We start from the raw sequence: 22141 nt of genomic DNA, 5'->3' as shown, positions 1-22141 counted from the left end.
CAGTTTTGAGGTTCATTTTTGGCACATTATAGAATTTGTACTCAAAAGGATCACACTGTGACAAAACAATGAAAAATAATTTAACAATATTTACAGAAAATTTACATTATGTACACTGACAGTGTCATTTCAGTTAACTGTTATAATGGTGCAGCTATTTCATTTATTTTATTAATGCCAAAATTATCATTCTGTTTGGTTGTTGACATCCTCAAGTACATTGTCACCCACAGCCTCATCTAACTCCAAGCCCTCTGATGCCTCCAAGCAGATACTGTGCAGGGTGCAACCTGCTGTGACAGCTGTGTTGATGTTGTGGATGCTATGCATGTGCAATCCTTTGCCTCCAGAATCTTTTCTAATTGGTCGATGACAGTTTCTTGTTGAACCTCTTCTCTTGCAGAGTTAAATGCCCATTGTCACGGAATGGGGTCATCAGGTATTGTGAAGTGGATATGCAGCATCCCCAGGTAGAAGAGCTTGTTGGTTTTCCTGAAGTACTCTTGCCACCTCTGTCATGTGAAAAAAACAAGCATAATGCCAGCTTCCTGGATGACCAACATTCAGTGAATGCAACATGCAGTATTGTCACAAAAAGCAGTGAGGTTTACAGAGTGGAACTGCTTGCTGTTGAAACAGGAAGCTGGGTTGTCAACATTATGTGGCTCTTAAGATACACTTATTATTTTGTATTACTATATATATATATATATATATATATATATATATACTATATATATATACTATATATACATATATATATATATATATATATATATATATATATATATATATATATATATATGAATACAATATCAATAACAAGATGTTTATTTAAATAGTATTGTATCACACAATTTAAGTACAAAGTACACACAGTATTTGGACTGACAAGACCAATACAAGTACAGTAGTTAACTCATTTTAACTGTAGAGGTCGCTAGAATAAACTAAAATAAAACTATCCTTTCTTAGCAATAAAGCAGCTGCACTGTATCAGTGTCATGTTTCACACAGGTTTAATATTTCTGAACATGGATACAGTTGTGTCTTTTAATATTACAATATGAACACTTACATGGTGTTTTAATAACAAAACGTGCCCCATTTGTTCAATAACTGATCTGAAAGGTAGGTATTATATTATCCTTTACTTTTTGTTTTATTTAAGTAATAAAACAACCTTTAAGAATTATCCCCTTAATACCTGATTACGTTAAAACACATTGAAATGGAACACACTGATTCATTAAAAAAAACTGATATAGATAATGTTTTCATATAATAGTTTGTATCATGTGTAAATAACAATGAAAAATAATTATATCACTAATTGTATCTGTAAATAATATATGTAATTTACAAGTACATCCCTACTATAACTGAAACATTTGCAAAACACTTTTATTAACATGGGTAATATTGATACGAGATAAATAGTTAATTAACTCAAAATGTAATCATACCATTTTAATCATAAATACTATGGACATGTGTAAATAACATATCCCAAAACACATCAATGACACTCATTCATTTGCTTTATTTTGTTTAGCTTCACAGCACGATCAGATATTGTCTCTTTTTCGCTCTATGTTAGTTCACACGTTGGCTCAGTCAACTTTGTTTGCACAGTTGTCTGTTCGTTTTGAGAAACAAATCACTTTTCAGCCTGACTGATAAGTCTAGAGCTAGCCTGCTCCTGGAGGGGTATCCCTTGTTAGTTACAGACTACAAATCGCCCACGCAACACATTGGAAATGAGATTCACAAGTCCTGCACCGCCCTAAACAGAATCTGATGACATTACGCTTAGTCCATAATGCTTGATCACAATTGACATGCCTCTAATTCGTCAAGGCAAAATAATAAACTCGCTTGTATTGCACCCCTGTGCCAGGATTCTAAGGATATGCAACACAAGACGTCTGAGGTCAAAAAGGAATGTGCTGATCGGCAGTGCTTGTTTCATATATGCATTTTTTCTTGTTGCTCAAGTAGGACAAGGGGTCCCCCAGGACATGGTATCTGAAAGACAGAAGTACAGGAGCAGAGAGATCCATGTGCCAAAGCTCGAACCCCCTTTGGAAAGCTCACAGGGTCCGGGCGCTGTGCGCGCTGGGGAAACCTCTTTGGATATATCTTTTTCATTACAGCCCAATGTTGTCTATATCACACTGAAATCCAAACGCAGCAAGCCTGCAAACATCAGGGGGACTGTGAGACCGAAACTCCGGAGGAAACACTCTATTAAAAAAGCACAAGTTGACCAGAATGCGTTACAATCTTTGAGGGATGCCGGTCACCTCCGTGGAGACAAAAGGTTGGTATCAAATAATAACAAGGGCTACGAAGATGAAAATGCAAACAAAACGGTGCAATCAAATGTACAAGTTAGTTCAGATATTAAACGTTTAATTCCACACCAGAGGACGAGGATGGATGGGCTAGACAGTAATATAAGGATATACAGTGAGAGTGCACCTCCTTGGTTAAGCAAAGAGGATATTGAAGCCCTGCGCATTCTGGCTAACTGTAATGTCACAGCAATTCAAGAAGACCCTTCTAAAAATCGGGGCTTGATCCAGTTTAAAAGTACAGGTGCATTGAGGGCCTTCGGTGAAAGCACCACCGGGGTGGAAGAAATATATTTTTGTCGAGGACGATGTGGCCTTATTAAGAGACCCATGGATATGAGTGAAGTATTTGCTTTCCACCTGGATAGGATCCTGGGACTGAATAGAAGTGTTCCAGCTGTGTGCAGGAGATTTACCCTTTTTCAAGGTAATGCCATGAACACAATCTTTATTTCTGTTTATTTTTTTAAGTAATACAGTTACAGTAAATGTATACAGTCCATATTAAACTTCATACTAGACACAAATATTAATACAACAATTCTGCAAACCTAAAACTTTGTTAAGAGGAAGCAGACATAACGCCAGTTTTGACATATTTTAATGAACACATATTTCGTGCTGTCACTTTAAAAACTGAAACGTATAGTAGAGTACAGTACTATGTATTATATTTTTGGTTGGTACAGTATTTGGAATCCCATTACCACACAAGTTTTAACCCAGAAATTTCATTTACTGGTAATTTTAATGGCCAAGTCCTCGGCATTTGCTAAACTGCACTGAATGGTAAACTAAGCTACATTCATTTCTCTAAACTAGACAACTTCCAACAGGTGATCAAAACTAATGACAGGCGATTCTTACATTATTATTACTGTACTGTGCTAAGAATTTATCATCTGTGGACATTTATATAAATAAAAACGTAGCTGCGAAAATAAGGACCATGCTATTTTTACACTTCAGCAATGCCAGGGCATATATTGTCACATTTCTTGGCCTTTACACACTAGGTATTTGTTCCATCCATGTTCTGAACCAATTTGACTTAGGTTTAAGGTCTCAAAGCAGTTGACTATTTAAATACTGTAAAACCTATTAAACCTGGACTGGAATAGCTCTCCTGGTATTACCCATCCAGCATATGTCATTACAATAATGCTTTCAACACATGTTTATCATCATTTAGGACACTGGTATGTAACTCTGATGCTGGAGTACCATTCTATTCTAGATTTAAGAGGTGTAATTATTTCAGAAGTACTTTAGAACCTGGGCAGTTTAATTGGTTTGATTTTGTATTAAAGGAGTAGGACTAGAGTTGACCAAGTTGCTTCCCCCTGATTTAGCTCATGTGAAAAGGGTAATTCCATATTACTTAAGGTAACACCTTTTTCAAACTTTCTTAGTTTCAGCAGACTGTATCAGCAATTTGTGATTTCTAGCAATTTGTTTCTTGAAAGCTGTTTTAACTATTATTCAAATACAATATTGTAATTGTCTTATTGTTTATTGTTGTTATGTAAGCTGTAATTGTCTTATTGTTTATTGTTGTTATATAAGGTCCAAAGCTGGGACACTGACATTACACTACTACTACTACACTGACATTTTTTTTTAAATGTTATGTAATACACAGAGAATATCACATAATATTTGTTTTCAGCAAAGTGTAGTGAAGAAGGATTAAACATACACTGTAAACCCAAATGTTAAAAATTTTAGAGCATATTTTAATTGTTTTAGACTTTACTGTGGACACACAAAACACAAGGATTACCAAAATAAACCGTATAATGTAAAGTACAGTCAACCTCTGTTTACTGGACTGGTGGATAGATAACTCAACACCTATATATTAAGAGTATTAGTTCTTTGCTGCCACCTACTGGTAGTATCTGCATAGCTCACGGAGCAGGCTCAGTTCTTCAGTGTATGTTATGAGTAGGGGGTCCACCTAAATCGCAATTTCGCAGAAATTGTGAAATTGAGGGGTCACTGTGAAATTCACCTCGCAGTTTATGATCTACATCAAAACAACAAGAGCAACGTGCCGTTGCTGTAAAATGCAAATAACTGCAGATCATAGCGTTCTGAAAAACCATCTACAATCAAAGAAGCACCAAGCAAAAGTAAAATGTTTGGTTCCGAATCAGATGTCAGTCAGCATGTGAGCACTGAAAAAATAAATTTAGAAACTGCTGTTAAAACTTCAGAGCTGAAGCTTTCTGGATTTTAGTCTGAGCATAAACATAACCTTGCAAGCTGCTGATCATTTGACTCATGTGCTGAAAGACATTTTTAAGGACTCAAAAGTAGCGCAAAATATTAGTCTTGGCCACCAAAGGCTACTGCAATCACAAAGCATGTCATTGGTGATTGTTATTTTGAGGACCTTTGTGTAATCCTCAAAGGCAAGAAATTCAGCTTTCTAATTGACGAGTCGACTGACATTGGCAATGTGAAAACCCTCTGCATTGTCGTGCATTTTTCCATGATGCTACAAAGTCAATTCAGAGCCTCTTCTGGAAGCTCGTTCAGGTTTTTTCAGGCCAAGATTCGGATGCTGCACACAAAGGAGACACAGCAGAAAGTCTGTATGTGGAAACAATTAAAACATTCAGTAATGCAGGCGTACCACTTGCAAACATTATTGGTTTCGGCTCTGACTGATGCAACACAATGATGGCTAAAAATAATTCAGTCGCCAGTCGCATGCAGAATGATTTTCCTGGCATCTTAGTGCAATGTTGCATTTGCCATTCATTGCACTTTTGCGCTAGTGAGGTGTGCAAGCAGCTTTCTTGCAGATGTGAGGAATTAGCAAGAGATGTTTACAATTAATTTAAGAACAGTGCAAAACGTGTAGCCCAGTTCCAAGAATTTCAAGAGTTTTGCAGTGTGGAACCCCCATAACTGCTGAAGCCCTCACAAACACGCTGGCTATCACTCCAGCAAGTTGTAAAGCGGCTATCTAGCCAGTGGGGTGCCCCCCGCCTGTTCTTCACTTCACAGGGACTCGAAGCTCGATTGAACAACTGTTTAAATGCTGCATCACTTCGCCTTTACTACTGCTTCCTGGAATGGAGTCTTCCAAAGTTTACAAATTTAAATGAATTACCACTCTACACAGCAAAATGGTTGAGACTTACTCAGACATTCTCCAGTCCTACATGAAAGAAAATTATGTCCTAATGACACCACTCAGCAAAATGGATCCTGAAGATGCATCCAAATTCATACCTCTTACCAACATGTACCTGGGTGTTAAAGTAATGCAGCAAGTGAAGCTCCTTACACAAGGAAATTCAAATCGCAACCAGGAGGACATCTTAATGGACTTTCGAGTTCGCTGTCAGTGCTTCCTTGTGACTGTTTGCCTTGAAATAAAGAAATGCTTCAACTTTGATGACCCAGTTCTCACTCACATTGAATGCCCAACCCCGTCGGTGGCTACAGATCAGGGCTTAAGATTATGGTACCCCCTCCTTGTTGCCATTTCTACTAGTAGTACCACAAATCATGGATGCTGAGAACACTGACACTCCAGTTCATCGATGACCAGTGGAAGCAAATTCATGAAACCTTGATGAAACTGCCAGAGAACTTTAAAGGAATGGATGTGGACAAGTTCTGGTACAATGCACTGGTTTTGGAGGATCTTGGAGGCAGTAGAATGCTGATGGAACTGGCAACATTTGCCCTTGATAGTCTCGTTTTCCCTCTCTCAAATGCTTCTTGCGAACAGGTATTTTCACAAGTTAATCTAATTAAAACGAAGCCACGCAACAGGCTCATCACAGATACCATCAACGGTCTGCTGCTCACTTCCCAGTGTGTCAGCCTTTCTGGTGGATGCGTTAAATTCAAGCCAGCTGACAATATGTTGCACTCCATTATTTCCTCAAATTTATACAGACAAAAACATCTTCGCTAGGACCTTCATAAGCTGTTGCGGACAGCAACTCCAAAGTGGAATTCGACAAAGTTTAACGTTGGTGAGTAAAATTATACAGTTATATTATAATTTTGACTGCAACGTGCAGTCTCAATGTATGGGCAAGTCAACTGCAGGGGGTGCTGCATGCTTGCCTTTAACAAATGACAGCACTCAGTTTTAGTAAGGAAGCAAGTACCACTATTTTTAGGCTTTATAGTGTTCTAAAATACTGTCTACTTAGGTTTGTTTAATTTTTAAACAGGTTCGCTAAATCCTAATTTTATTCCGCAACCTACCTGTGAAAAATACATAGATTTACCATGATTTAAGTAGACCCCTAATTATGAGGGAACAATAAAGAGACTAGTTGTTGAACCATACCACGTGTCCATGCTATGGTTCCATAACAATGTTATTATACATAACATAGCAATGTTATTATACATAACATAAATTGGTGACAAGGATTCGTTTTAAGTTACTGGACAGCTGCCGGCAATAATTGATTCGCCACAGTTTGTCTAAATAACTTTAATTACCCGGATGAGGGACGACGACTACACGCACAAGGGAGGAAGACAGAGGAAATGGCGGCAATCATAGAACGACTGACTGCTTCAATGAAAATGCAGAAGACAGGAACACCTATATCGAACGTTTTGAACACTTTCTCACAGCAAATGACATTCCAACAGAATGGCGAGTTGAGGCTTTATTAAGTGTGATTGGGGGCAAGACATACAGCCTGTAAAGGAGTTTGATAGCGCCCAAAAAGCCTGGTGCTAAAAGCTATAAACGCTGCAGGGACATTTTCCCCCTAAACCTCTAGTAATAGCCAAAAGTTTTCATTTTCACAGACGTAATCAAGAAGGGGGTAACTCTGTTTTGCAGTATATAGCAATGTTAAAAAATTAACAGATCACCGTGAGTTTGGCATACATCTTAACGACACATTAAGAGATCTTGGTATGTGGATTGAGAAAGGAAGCAATCCAGAAACGTCTTTTATTTGAAGTTGAATTCATGTTTAAGAAAGCAGTAGAGATTGCTGTATCAACGGAGACGGCTGCTAGAGAATCTCAACAACTAATCGCTTCGCCTAATATAAATAGGCTAGCGTTGACACAGAGAAGCAAGTCGAGTAATTTCTGACGCTGGGAGAAGGATAACCACAGTGACAGAGAGTGCTGGTTTAAAGAAAAGAACTGCCGTTGTTATGGCAAGAAAGGTCACAAAGAATGGGTTTGCAAAATGAAAAAGTCTGAAAATGGGAACATGCATAGTAAAAGGGAGTAGCAAGCTGAGGAAGAAAAGTATGCAGTAGCTGGAAGTAAATGAGTTAAGTGATGATGATGCTGACACAGATACCGAATTGGCTTTGAATGTACTTACTCTTAAAGGGGAAACAACCAATATTTGGGTCACAACAGAAACTGAGGTAAAACCTTTGAAAATGGAACTGGATGCTGGTGCTCCTGTGTCCTTGATATCAAAGAAAATGTATGAAGACAAGTTAAGTAATCTTTCCTTGCAGCATACCAACGTAGTGTTGAAAACACTGGAGAATTAGTTTTGCCCAGCGGAAAGATTAATGGTCAGACTGAGCTACTGCAGCTATATGTTGCTGAGGGAGATTCTCCACTTCTGTTTGGTAGGAAATGGCTTAAGAAAATTAATCTTAACTGTCAAGAAATACAATCCTTAACTCAGCCAAGCAATTTGGAAGCAGTTCTGATTAAACATAGCTCTGTATTCAGAAAGGAACTGGGCACAATGAAGGGAATTGAGGCTAAGATAACTGAAACCTGACAGCAAACCAAATTTTTGCCAAAAACGCACTGTACCATATGCAATCAAGCCCAAAGCGGATACTAAACTGACCCAGTTGCTAGAAAATGGAGTAGTGTCACCGGTGCAATTCAGTGATTGGGCAACACTGATTGTACCTGTTATCAAGAAGGATGGCACAGTGAGGCTATGTGGTGACGTCAAGGTTACGGTAAACCCTGCTCTGTGTATTGAACAGTACCCAATCCCTCACATTGAAGATTTGTTTGCTTATCTATTGGGAGGTCAGTGCTTCAGTAAGTTGGATTTGTCCAATGCCTACTTACAAATGACAGTGGAGGAGCAATCTAGGAAGTACCTGACTATTACAACACAGAAAGGTCTGTACTGTTACAACCGCTTATCTTTTGGTATTGCTTCAGCTCCTGCATTGTTCCACAGGGCGAAGGACCAAGTATTAAAGGGACTGTCTGGTGTTCATTGCTACCTTGGTGATATACTGGTCACAGTTAGACACGAGACTGAACATTCTAAGAATCTAGATGCTGTTCTTCAACACCTAGAAGGTTTTGGCCTGCGTGTTCAGAAGGACAAGTGTGAGTTTTTCAATAAGTCATTGTAGTTTCTAGGACACAACATTGATGCTATGGGCTTACACATGTCTCCTGGAAAGGTAATAGCTATCGTGGATGCGCCTACACCAGGAAATGTGAGACAGTTACGATCATTTCTAGGACTGCTAAACTACTACAGTAGGTTTATACCTAACCTAGCAACCATTCTATGTCCATTACATGCTTTATTGTGTCAAGGAAAGCAATGGCAATGGACTAAGAACTGTGAAAAGTCATTTAAGATAGCTAAGGAACAGTTAGTGTCATCAGATGTTTAACTCGTGTCACAAAGACGGCCGGAGTGGGGAACGTCCGACCAGAAACAGAAAAATAAACAAAGAGAGAGGTGGAGTTTGGTTGAGCTGAGCAGACAAACAAAACGGACCAAACAGACAAAACACGGTGAGCTTCTTTTTTAACGATTATTATTATTATTCTCTTTACTTCCGTCTCCAATCCCGTTCTCCACTCACCGAACACACAACCCCGAGTATGTAAAAACATGCTGCTTTTATGCAGCTGTACCGAGACTCAACTGGTAATCAATCATTCAATTGGAGTCTCAGTACAACTGCATGTGAATTAATAAAGTGCAATTCCCCATGATCACATATTACATTTTACTTGCACGTGAAGTGCTATGCAATCCTCGTGCCTAAATACAAATATACATTTTAAACACTTGTGTTACACAAACCCGTTTATATCCTGTGTACCAATGACTATACACCATCATTAAACACACCACATGCAACATATAACAGAAAATACACACAGGGACTGGCAATTTGTCACACTCGCTATGATGGAAATCTTCCATTTACCCTTGCTTGTGATGCCTCGCCATATGGAGTGGGGGCGGTTATTTCTCATATCCTTCCTGGTGGAGAAGAAAGACCAATTGTGGTTGCATACAGGATTCTCACTAATGCTGAGTAGAAGTATGCGCAAATTGAGAAGGAGGCTCTTGGAATAGTATTAAAAATTCCATCATAGATTCCACCTATCCTAAGAAGTTACATCTGGTGGCCTGGAATAGATGCACAAATTGAGGAAAAGGCTAATCTTGCACATCATGTCAACGTGTTGAAAATATGCCAAGTCGTGCACCTCTCCACCCATGGGTATGGCCAAGTAGACCATGGCAACGTATTCACATTGATTTTGCAGGTCATTTTAATGGACAGATGTTTCTCATCGTGGTGGATGCTCACTCGAAGTGGCCTGAAGTTTTCATACTGGAATCCACCAATGCTGCAAAGTCCATTCAGGTTCTGCATGGACTATTCAGTCATTATGGTATTCCAGAACAGCTTGTAAGACAATGGCCCACAGTTCGTCTCTAGTAAGTCTGAAGCATTCTTGAAAACCAATGGGTTAAAACATATCAGGTCTGCCCCATACCACCCAGAAACTAATGGTTTGGCTGAACGGTTTGTCCAGACCATGAAACATGCACTGGAATCAGCGAAGGGAAGTGCTACCACTAGTCAGAAACTAGATAACTTTTTACTTGTGTATAGAAACACTCCTCTTGCAACAACAAATTAATCTCCAGCAATGTTGTTTCTGAAACGCAAGCTGCGCACACAACTGGATTTGCTAAAAACAGACATGTCTTTGCGTGTTGAAAAGAATCAGGAGTTACAGATAGCACAACGACAAAAGAGTGCGAAGGACAGGCAATTTCATGTCAGACAGGCAATTTCATGTCAGACAGGCAGTGCTTGCTTGGGAATATCATAAGGAAGATAAATGGATTCCAGGAGTTGTTACTGCCAAAACTGAACCTGTCTCATACATGGAGGATGTTGGAACTGAAATGTCTTAGAGACATCATATAGACCAGCTACTGGATTGTGTTGGCACCCATCAGAATGAAGATCCAGTAGCAGAAATATCACCAACTCTGACCGAGCCTGTTGAGGTGCACACAGCACTCCAAACACAACTTCCAATGTGGACATTGATGCTAAAACCAATCCTAATGCATCTTTGCTACCACCTTCAACAAACCAAGATGAGGTACAGACAGCAGGACCTTCACCCATTGCTGTATAGAGAGCAAGCCAGAAGAAAGGGGCAGAGTTATCCTGTGACTAGCTTGAGGCATGAGGGAGTCTACCTTCTACCTCTAGTGATGTTAAATGATTCAATTTGTGACAACAACATTTAACAGGGAGGAAATCACTACTTAGTTAGTATTAATGTTATTATACATAACAACTGAAGGAGTAAAAAATATTAAAAAGACTAGTGGATAACTCAACATTGTCGTTTCACGTGTTTGACCTCTGACTGGAAACAGACCGTTCATTCATTCATTCACAGCTACCAAGTGCAGCTGGTTACAGTATCAGTTCATGAGTGAGAAGCAAAAAAATGAGTCGAAAATGTCGAGTTAACCGAGGTTGACTGTATATACATACTAAAATGTGTTTCTAAACACTTTAGATATAGTGTAATTAGTATTATATATAGTGTAGTTAGTACCTTTGTCAGTGATAAACTGTATGGTTGTGGTAACTTTATTAATTTATAAGGAATCAGACAATTCTACTTTATCCAAATTACATGGTTTATTGACTAATGGAAGATTATTCGTAACAGATGATATAGTCCATACATGATTACATTTGTTTGCATTAATTGGTTATTAAAGATACAGAAACATCACAATTATTGCAACCCATTCTTCTAGTCAAATAATGGTAGTCACCTAACTTGCAGTCAGCATTGTAATTTAGCCATTATCTTTAACTGGGAACATGCTTTCAGAGCAGGTTCGGAGGTCCATTTCAACCCGAGCAGTTCACTGAAATATAGTCTCCACTAAGCTTATATAGTTCAGCACTTAATTTGGCTTTGAACAAGCACATTGTTAATCCCATAGAATTCCATACAATGTAACATTTGGTTTTGGTTTACATCTAGTTCATATTAGCTGATACAGCACTCTTCACATAGAATTAACCTATACAATTGTAGGCCATTTCACCTTTCTAACCATGGATACCTTTAAGTCCCTGCAATAGAAAACTTACATACAGGGGCTTCTGAGTGGCGCATCCAGTAAAAGTACTTGCATAGAGTGCAGGATTCGTTCTATAGTTTGGATGTCGACTGTTCGAGTCCAGGCTATTCTTTTACCGATCAAGGATGGGAGCTCCCAGGGGTCGGTGCACAATTGGCTGAGCGCCGTCCAGGGGGAGGGAGGGTTAGGTCAACCAGAGTGTTCTCAGCACATCACGCACCAGCGACCCCTGTGGTCTGGCCGGGTGCCTGTAGGCTTCCCTGTAAGATGACTGCGTTGTCCTCCGACGCTGTAGCTCTGGGTGGCTGCATGGTGAGTCTACAGTGTGTAAAAAAGCTGGCAACTAAAAGCAAACACTTCGGAGGACAGATCGTGCTCATCTTCACCCCTCCCGAGTCAGCTCAGGGGTGGCAGAAATAATTGGACACTACTAAATTGGGGAGAAAATAACAAAAAACTAATTGGTGACTACTAAATAAAAAAATAAAAATAAAACTTACATCCACCAGGCTCAGACTGGACTCCTTCCAAATGCATATCTATACACAAAATACAATATGACATGTTTATTTTAAACATTATAGCACTGGGGCTACAAGTACATTAGCAGCTGTATATTATTTAAATAAAAGGTATCTGAAGTTGAATGTGACCAATATGGTAGGTTCAATTAAATTAGACTTGACCCAACAAGCAACAAACTCACCCTGTCAGTACAGACGTGTTCAGCGGTCCAGCTAAGCTGAGTAACTGGCATTTTTACACATTAAAAAAATCGGAAATACACACTAAATTTAAATTTAATGTATAAAAGTACACATACTAATTTTACTGCACAGCTTGTCTGCCTCCCCTCTCACCTCCAGTAAAACAGAAACTAAAACAGGTTTACTGTACTGTGTCTGAAACATCTGGATTACATGTAATTCTTTAGTTTTTTAAACCCTATGTGTACATCAAAAAAAAAAAAAAAAAAAAAACTTTCATTTAGTTTTTTACACACTGGTGTTATACCTTTCTCTGCAGAACCACTAATTAACATCTTGATGATACCTGGAGCTAGATTCTTAAAACTTTTTTCCAAATTGTCATTTAGCTAAAGAAAATTCTGAAAGGAAAATGGACATCAGTTAAGATTTCAAAATAAGTAAGAAACCAATTAAGACAAGCCCCTAAATTAACACTCCTGAGTTGTTTATTTCTGGTTTGGTAAGTTTATTGGGTGAGTTTTTTTTTCTTCCTGAAAAAATTGTACTAATCATGATTTGGAGTAAGTAGCTCAGCGATTGTAACCCTTGGCTAAACAGTCCTCACAAAAAAAAAAAAAAATCCTTGAGCTTCTCTGTTGACCCAATTTTGTTTTGCTTTTTTGTGATTGGTTTCTTATTTTCACTCCTTAACTGTATTATTGAGTTAGAATTGGCAATAGTTTATCAACCAATATTTATTTTGTTTGTCAAGTTGTTAGTAACTGATAACGATCTATTTTATTTTCCAGATGGCCACCCCTGTCCTGTAATCTTGTGGGATTCATCCCTCTCTCCAGCAGACAATGAGGCACAGTCTACAGTGAGACTTAACTGGGGATCTTACCAGCACTCACTTAAGCAAAAATGTTGGCACCGTGGTATAGTGCCCAAAGCAGAGTGGGGATGTTCAAATATACACCACTTTGAATGGAGCAAGTTGGCCCTCTTTGATTTTCTGCTGCAGGTAGATAAGACTTTAAGATTCCTTGTGATAACATTCTGTTGATCTTCATATTTGTATCAGGCAATAGCTCTGTTTTCTTTTTGTTTTTTTTGTTTTTTTTTCCAACCTAACCACATAATGACAATGTATGAAGTTGTTATTACATTTTTTTCATTACCATAGGAGACATTTACCTCAACAGACAAGACTATACATGATTTTAAAAAGAGTTTAGCACTGTTTAACAGTAAGTTGCACAAGTATATTGTAGTGTAGGACAACATGATCAGGGAAGCACACAAGATGTTGGTAAAATGTATCCTGATACACAGTCATCAGCATTCTCCACAGCTGCCTGCTGCCAGTCCAGGCTTCAGCTCGCTTTACCCACTGCTGCACAGGCTCTAAAAAAACAAAACAAGAATAAGCGAATGGAAGTCAATACAGTTATTAAGCTATAGAGTGTCACCAGTATTGTCTCATCTCCATAGACCTGATGGTCTCACCAAACACCCATGGCATTTATCTATGCTACTTTGACTTTTGAATTATCTGACCTTTTAACTTGAGGGGATTCTAGCATTAAAAAGCTTGTCTGAATGGTACATAGATGAACAATGCTGTCTCGCAGCACAAAAAGGTCTATTTGATACTTATTTTTCCATTATCAACTTCCCAGCAATGGTATATGAAAGAAAGATCTCACTGTAAGGATTATCTAAAAATGATTTAAATGATTAAACAAGATTTGTAGTCTGATTAAGTCAGACCAAATTGAAGCGCTATACTGTCAGCACGGCATGGTTTTGGTTACTCCAGGCCTCACTGTTTTTGCAGTAATATTTGTCCTTTTTCAAAGAAAACATCTGTTTATTAACATTTTTCAAATGATGCATTGTCGTGCATTTGCTTTTCTTAATCCTTGACCTACAATGGTAAACATTTTCTTTGTTAAGTTTTGGGTTAGTTAAAACTAGCACAACTAATGTTTTCTAATTCTAAAATGTGTATCCTGGAAAATGCGAATTGGATTGCAATATTTTGCGTTCAAGGGCAATAACCATGCAGGGTTGTTTGTCCCTATGGAAGGGTGGTGGGTAATTCACTGACACACACGAGACAGACAGGTGTAATTGAAACACCACACAGGTGCCCAGTTTTATTTCTTTACTGACTCTAGTCAGTGATTTGTTTTAGCCCGCAGAGGGCGCTGTTGTCTGTGGCCTGAATATCAACAATGATAGACAGGACCACGGAAATACCAATCCCGGTACTTAAGCCAGTTGCGGGCGCACTTGCAGGTGCTCAAATAATAATGAAAAACAAAAGGCAAAAGAAAAAGGGAAAATAAAACATTGTAATAAAACTACAAACAAAAGGTGCTGCACTTTGCAGCTTTACCCTGGTCGTCGCTATCCGCACGACCCGGGTCACCGTCCTACACTCCCCGCTCCCTCAGCCTATAACACACAGTACTTCGGGGTTCTGCCCAGTGTTTCCCCGCTACCACTATGACTCTGTCGTTCCTCCCGGGTTGGTTTCTCCCGGGTTGGTTTCTCCCGGCAGTTCGTAGTCCCAGAACAGCGCTTCCATACACACAGCACGTCTAAAAGGGCAAACCCGAGGGAACAGCAGAGTGTTATTTTATAGGGCTAACAATTCCCTCAAGACCTGCCTCTCGGCCACTCAGAGAAAGGGGAAGCCACACCCCCCTTCCCACCTCCCCGTGTCACTGCCGTGACCGTCAGGAGGGTGTTGGACAACTGCCAGCAGAGTCAGCACAGATCTCCCCTTGCTACAATCCCTCTTAAAATGAATTTTTAGTCGCTTAATAAATAATGATTGATTGTGGTATATAGTCTATTTAATCAAGAAATAAATACAGTGTTTGTCTTGGGATGGATTTCAGTGTTTCCCCTGAAAGATGGATCCAGATACAGTATATCCACTTGACAGAATATATGATAAACTAAATAATAATTATTATTTTTGTTGATTTAAAACATTGTAACAGCACTATGCCGTTATCATGTTGCTTGATAAAGTATTGGCTAAAAATCTAATCAAATAAAAGAGAACAAATGCCACATCATAAAACACTGACTAGCTCAACATGGTAATTCTTTGAACTTTATTCAGTTTATGTTCACACTAAAAGAAAAATTGCAATGGAGGTGCCCTTATAAGAGTTTCCCATAATAACAGCTTAGCACTGTCTAATAAAACACAGTCAAAGCATGGTGAAGCATATGTAAGGATTGTAAAGAATAGGGAGGTACGGTAAAGCATATTAATAAACATGGCAAACCAGGCTAAACTATGGTAAATGCCTAGAATAATCATGGGAAAAGCATGGGAAATAAAACCTGCCAAAATATGGTGCAAAAGTATTGTGGTAAACTTGTATAAACTTGTAAACGTTGATTTGTTTGACTGGTATACATTAGCATCTTTTTTACTCTTCTCATTAAATTTTCTGCCCCACCCATTATTGAGAACATAGGTGACTGCTAATACCCATAAGTTACGCACAATGGCTTTGTACAAAATAAACCAAATTCAATTAATTTTACATAAAGTACTTGTGGTATGAATAGGATCATTGATTGTAGTTTATTAGGTACAATAGTTGTCTAATTTGTTCGGTCATCACTGACCTACTCCATGCTTGGTATTTCCGCTTGTGTCACTTATTAGATGAATACTGTACCTAATATGCTATACATAACCATATTGAGTCTTAATAGCAAACAACTTAATCAATGCTTACAGTAATATACTTTTACAGTATAGTAATATACTTTGCTGTTTCCACCTAAAACATATGTATGTATTTATTTATCACAGGTCTATAATCGCCTTGACAGGAATTGCTGTGGATTCAAACCTCGAAAGGAGGATACCTGTGTAGAGAGAGGCTTGTATCTGAAATGTGATGACCAAGACAACGTTGAGCTGGTGCATATTATTCAGAGAAAACTGGATCCGAGGCATTTGGTTTTCATTGATAATAGGGGATATTTTGACAGAAGTGAAGACAATCTGGATTTTAAATTGCTGAAAGGCATTAAGGAGTGAGTATACCTGGCACAAAAATGGGTCTTCTAATTAAAACTTAATATCAAGGCATTAATTTCCCAAATATATATTTTATTATGTGTGTGTGTGTGTGTGTGTGTGTGTGTGTGTGTGTTTATGTTTTTCAAAACATGGTTTTATTATCTGTTTCCTTTATTTATTGTGTTTGCAGCAGTGCTATTTTGGTAAATAAATAAATAAGCCTCAATCAGTTTATTATAAAATAGCATAAAATCCACAAGAGTACCAAAACAAAACAAAAGCAAAACCCATGGCATTCCAGTAAATACCAATGTAATATAATATTTTGTTTGACAGTTAAGAGTCTTTGATACAAGCATTCAATCTAAATAAAGACTCAAAGTCACATTTGTTTCATTCAAAGTCACATTTGTTTCCCAAAACTGTGATACTTCTTCTTTAATAGCTTGATATACAGTACTATTGACTATTCTGACTTTGTTAACTAGGACAGCAGCTGAAGGAGGGGGTGTAATGAATTGCAGTCATTCCCTGAATTAACATAACTGCCATTCACATCTGCATCCTGCATTTAAATCGAGCTGTATTCAGCTGTGTAAGTCTATTGTATAAAAGGTATCACGTCATAACTTTAGCCCTTGGTGAAAGATACTGTAATGTACATGATATTGGCATTGCTTCCTTTAAATGTTAGCATGTTACTGCCAGAGTGTCAGTGGATATAACTTTGTACCAAAACAGACAGACCTTCCTGTGCTTCTTGTACAGCCTTAATGGTTTAAAAATAAGTTTCTTATTGTTTTGCTGCGGATCTGTTTGACTTTATTTTCACTCCTTATTTATTGTGCAGGGCAGTGGTGCACAACTCCAGCCAGGTTATATATTATTTAATTGAACCTGCTGAGGGTCATTCCTGATATAAACAGAAAGGATGCATTATAAAATAACAGTAAACAACGTGTAGATCAATGGAGGCTCCTCAGAGGAGGCAATGCCTCCTCAAAATTTCAAAGAACAAAATATATATATATATATATATATATATATTATATATATATATATATATATATATATATATGAGTGTAAAGACTGCATAGTTTGCACATGTACTGTAGATCTAATATGTAATTCTAACTTGTTGCTATTTCATATTGTATTATTATTTTTTCCCCAAATTGGTAAGCCCAATTATTGTTTATTTCAACCTGGCCCACTACTGCCACCCCCATGCTGACACGGAAGGGAGGAAGACGGACACATGTGTCCTCCGAAGCGTGTGCCATCAGCCGTCCGCTTCTTTTCACTCTGCAGGCCTGCCATGCAGTCACCTCAGAGCTACAGTGTTGGAGGACCACACACTCATGGCAACTTACAGGCAGGCCTGCAGGCGCCAGTCTACGGGGGTTGCTGGTGCGTGATGAGCCGAGGACATCCTGGCCGACCCTAGCCCCCCAGCTTTTAAGGCACAATTCCATGCAATAGACCATGAGGTATTACCTATAAATGCATTAACACCCGAACAGGGATGAGGCATCATTCAACATTAATGAACCTTTTACATGCACCTCTAAAAGAACAGTATGCTGCACTATCTGGACATGCAACAAACTGTACACTGGGGAAACTAATTGGGCATGTAGTAGACCACTTTCTGGAACATATATTAAGAATTTGAAGCAACACTAGTATATATCCAGCAGCCCGACATTTCACCAGTGATAATCACACTGCTGAAGGCAACACCATCTGTGGGTTCAGTCAGTGCTACGGGACAAAGGGAACCTGAGTTCATCTTCAAACTAAGAACTTTGGAACCTCTTGGAATGAACATTCTATTCTGGCATAATCATGACATCATCTACATGGCTGAAGAAGGGCTTTTGTCCAAAACGTCCTGAAATATATGCTTTTTTACTTATTTTAACCTTTCGTGTACATCATAAAAAATAAATAAAATAACTTTAATTACAGACTATATGTATATGGCACAAGAACTGCACATTGAAGCACTTCCATGCACTTTTTTTTTCTTCTCATCCAAGCTCCCTGGTGATCTCTTTTCTAATGGACCTGGAAACTCTCTTTTATAGTATGTGACTGTTCGAAGTTTGACACCAATTATCTCATTTGGGAACAGCCACATTCTCACATGTTTTTGGCAGGGACAGGAATTAACCCTGTCCTTGCCAACCACCACCAAACACAAATATCACCCAGACTTTATTTACATGCAGAGCTTTTGTTCTGCCACTACATATACATACATACATACATACACACACACACACACACATATGGAATGCAGAACTTCTTAATCATGCACAACTACTGTATCCCTGCGATACATTTAAAAACACAATTGCACAATTGAAGCCCTCCCTTGCACTTGTGCAGATGGCCGAAGAGGAGGAATGTCTCATGTGAGCATTAGAGGAAGCAACATAAGATTTAGTCCTGTGTCCAAGCACTAAGAAATGTTAATAAAGTGTGGGAAAAATTGAAAACTTTTTTTTTTTTTTGTAATTGTTACATCTTTGTTGTTCCCCACAGGCTCCCTGAATCTGCAGTCTCTGTGCTGAAGAGTCAACGTCTGCGAGAGCGGCTCCTCCAGTCTTTGTTTCTTGATAAAGTTTACTGGGAAAGTCAGGGAGGCCGCCAAGGAATCGAGAAGCTGATTGATGTGATCGAAAGGAGGGCAAAGATTCTCCTTACTTACATTAATGCGCATGGGATCAAAGTTATACCTATGAATGAGTAAAAGCTGCAGTAATTTGCTGAGCCTCGTGACCAGACAGCTGTGCATTGGTTATCTTGCACCTGTCTAATTTACATGAAGCTGTAACAGAGCTACAGTATTGTTGTTCTGAGAATGAGGTGATCAGGCTACATCATTAATTTTGGCAGGATTGTCTGATTTTACATGTGGATTACTTCCAGTCCCAAATGGAGTATAGAGATCAGTCCTGCTAATTATTCCAATTTGTATTTGTGTTGGAATCCCCCCACCCCAAAAATAGGTTTAGTTGTATTGTATGATTTTATGTTTTTTTTTTTCACTCGAAACAAATGAAAGGGTAATAGGTTGGTAAAAAGGAAGGCTTTCCCATCCATTTTCTTACCTGGTAGTGTTTTACCTGATCATTGTCTCCCTTATGTTGTGCTGAAGATATCGGGTTCTTTGTTTAAGGTTATTCAGCACTAGACCCTGTGCAGTTTTGAAAGAAATACCTAGGGACAAGATATCCTTGTATATGCATGTTCATGATAACATGTGCATCTTTCAAAACTGCACAGGTGAAAGCAATAGGACAGAAAGTTAGTATGAAATGAACTGATATACCCACACATAGCTATCGCCACTTTAAAGGCTAAAAAGATTTTCCATTTGCTATACTGGCCACTCTGGAATTGAAAGACAGTGGTGGGTTTCAAGACTAAAGTCTGTTCAGCTTTAGATAGCTATAGTAGGATGGTGGCTGCCCTACTCAGAACCTGAATGGCTGAGATGATTAAGGTTTCTAATAGAATTCCTTGTATCTGTTACTACCCAGTCTTCCAGTGTTTTGCCTTCTGTGCTTTAGTTATATGCTATCAGACAGTTTGTTTACATTCCCAAAAAGTGGTTTTAGTTGCGGGAAAACACTGGCTTAATCTGCTTGCTACTACCACACTATATTTAATATTTTAAATATATTCTTGCAACCATTTCTTAATATGTAAAGTATAAGGGACACTACTCATTTAATATGCATACAGTATTCATTGTCAAGCTTTATTATGGATTTAATACCCTATTTAAACACCCTGACCAACATGCTTTTACCCGTTTCATGTCAACAGTCTGTGGGGCACATGCTGTTGTTTGTCATGCCTCTGTATGAGAAGTTTATGTACTGAGAAATATCTTCTTATAAAAAGGCAATGTAGAAAAATTTTAAAAGCCTAGTTTCCATGCTGTTTCCATTTAGTTGGTGTGCTTAAACATGTTCTTAGTATAAATGGAATTTACACAGTTCTATGAAATACAATAAAATTAATTTCTTTAAAAAAAATAAATTCAGACTGTTTAATCTCTTTGAGAAACCCTTTAAAAGAAGAAAACCAAGACTTTAAAATAAATGTTCTCTTTGCATTAGCAACGTTATCAGTCTGATAGCAACCCAACCATGTTACCGAAAGCACAGGAATACATCAAGTAACAGAAGGAAATAGTTCAAATTAAGCAACTTTTAATCAATAGTGATGCATTTGAAAAACCAACATTCCTGAATTCAAACAACAACAAAAAAAGATCTCCATCACAAGAATATAGGATTAGTGATAATCTTCCTAATGCATACATGCTTTAATTAAATGGATTCTTAAGCGTTTGTTATCACTCTTTTAAAACTCATTCAGCATTAAAGCATTTAGCAATATGTGATTTATAAATAAAATCAAAACATGAATGATATGGCAAATAAGATGGATATTTAAATACTGCATCCTATTGCTATTACCTTTTAGAAAGTACACCACACCTAGCTCTATATTAGCGTGCTTGCAAATACACTGTAGGCCTATGTATTGTAGACCACATACTGCTGTGCTAATGCTTTTGTATTCCCTACCCTTTTCATATCTTTCTTGTTGGTTTAACCCCTTTAGATCTGCATTCACCCAACGCCATGTGTTGTGCCACAGCCACAGGCACAGGCGTATAAAAAGGGTGATCACGGGTTTTAATGTTAGAATTAATGTCTGTGTTTGTGTGCGGTGCTCTAAAATAGTGAGAAATTATTGTTGGTGCTCAGGGGAGTTTTAGGAAGTCATGTTTAATTGCAAGCGGCGACTCGTCCTGAAACCACGGTATTAAAAGTGTTTTGTATTGTTTTGTTGTTTAACTGTTGTTTTGACCCTTTTACTTGTTTATTTGTTTTGTTTATTGTTTTATTATTGAAAGTGCGCAATAGCGCTTAAACTCGCAGCATCTATCTCTGGATCTACTTCCTGACATTCACCAGCCTGGCTGTGACGCTATCCTTTTCACACTTGGTGTCAGAGCAGGATAGCGCCCTGTTAACAGGTCAGCACCATGGCCCAGGTGTTACCGGTAGAGAGTGACTCAGACACAGAATTACTTAGGAAGAAATCTACATGGAAACACACACAACCTGAAATTACTACCAAAATAGAGTGAGACACAGGTGAGACTTATTTTGTCCTTCTCCATGGAAATTTCCCCACTGTTAAGATTAGTGCTGACAGAACCTGTGTGATAAAATTTATGAAAATGTGAAAGAAAAGGTTTGTTCTTCTGTTTTTATTAATTTCATTTTTCGATGCTTATTTTTAGCTATTTTTGAGCTTTATGTAATTTCTTTTTTTTTTTTTTCAGGCTTTCACTTTTTATATAATGCATGAAATTATTGTTGTCGGATACTTTCCAAAATCCTTGGCCATTTTTTTTCTGTCAAAATATGTGTAGTACTAACTGGGCAGTACTTGTACACTTACCTTCTTTTTTTTTGCTGTCTTCCACAACAAAATCCCTAAGTGTTTTCTTTTTTTTTTTTTACCTCAGTATATGTGCACACTGTTTTATGAATGTAATACAGTTTGATATTGGAGAAGCTGTTCTTGACAGGATTCTTTAACGACAGTCTATAAATCA

The 22141-nt window shown here is 38.1% G+C and overlaps 1 protein-coding gene across 1 annotated transcript; it reads left to right on the top strand.

The window, feature by feature from the left end:
* The first annotated feature begins 1795 nt into the window (after positions 1–1795).
* On the top strand, positions 1796–21825 carry LOC121295249 (Golgi-associated kinase 1B-like). Its single transcript, XM_041219694.1, has 4 exons — positions 1796–2784; positions 13235–13449; positions 16276–16502; positions 19039–21825. The coding sequence occupies exons 1-4, from the start codon at positions 1842–1844 to the stop codon at positions 19244–19246; spliced, it is 1593 nt and encodes a 530-aa protein (XP_041075628.1). The 5' UTR covers positions 1796–1841; the 3' UTR covers positions 19247–21825.
* Positions 21826–22141: the final 316 nt, after the last annotated feature.

This window comes from Polyodon spathula, chromosome 2 (genome assembly GCF_017654505.1).
Source record: "Polyodon spathula isolate WHYD16114869_AA chromosome 2, ASM1765450v1, whole genome shotgun sequence".
Classification (NCBI taxonomy): Eukaryota; Metazoa; Chordata; class Actinopteri; order Acipenseriformes; family Polyodontidae; genus Polyodon; species Polyodon spathula.
Note: the sequence above shows the minus strand (reverse complement) of the source record. Positions and strands in the feature narration are given on the sequence as shown.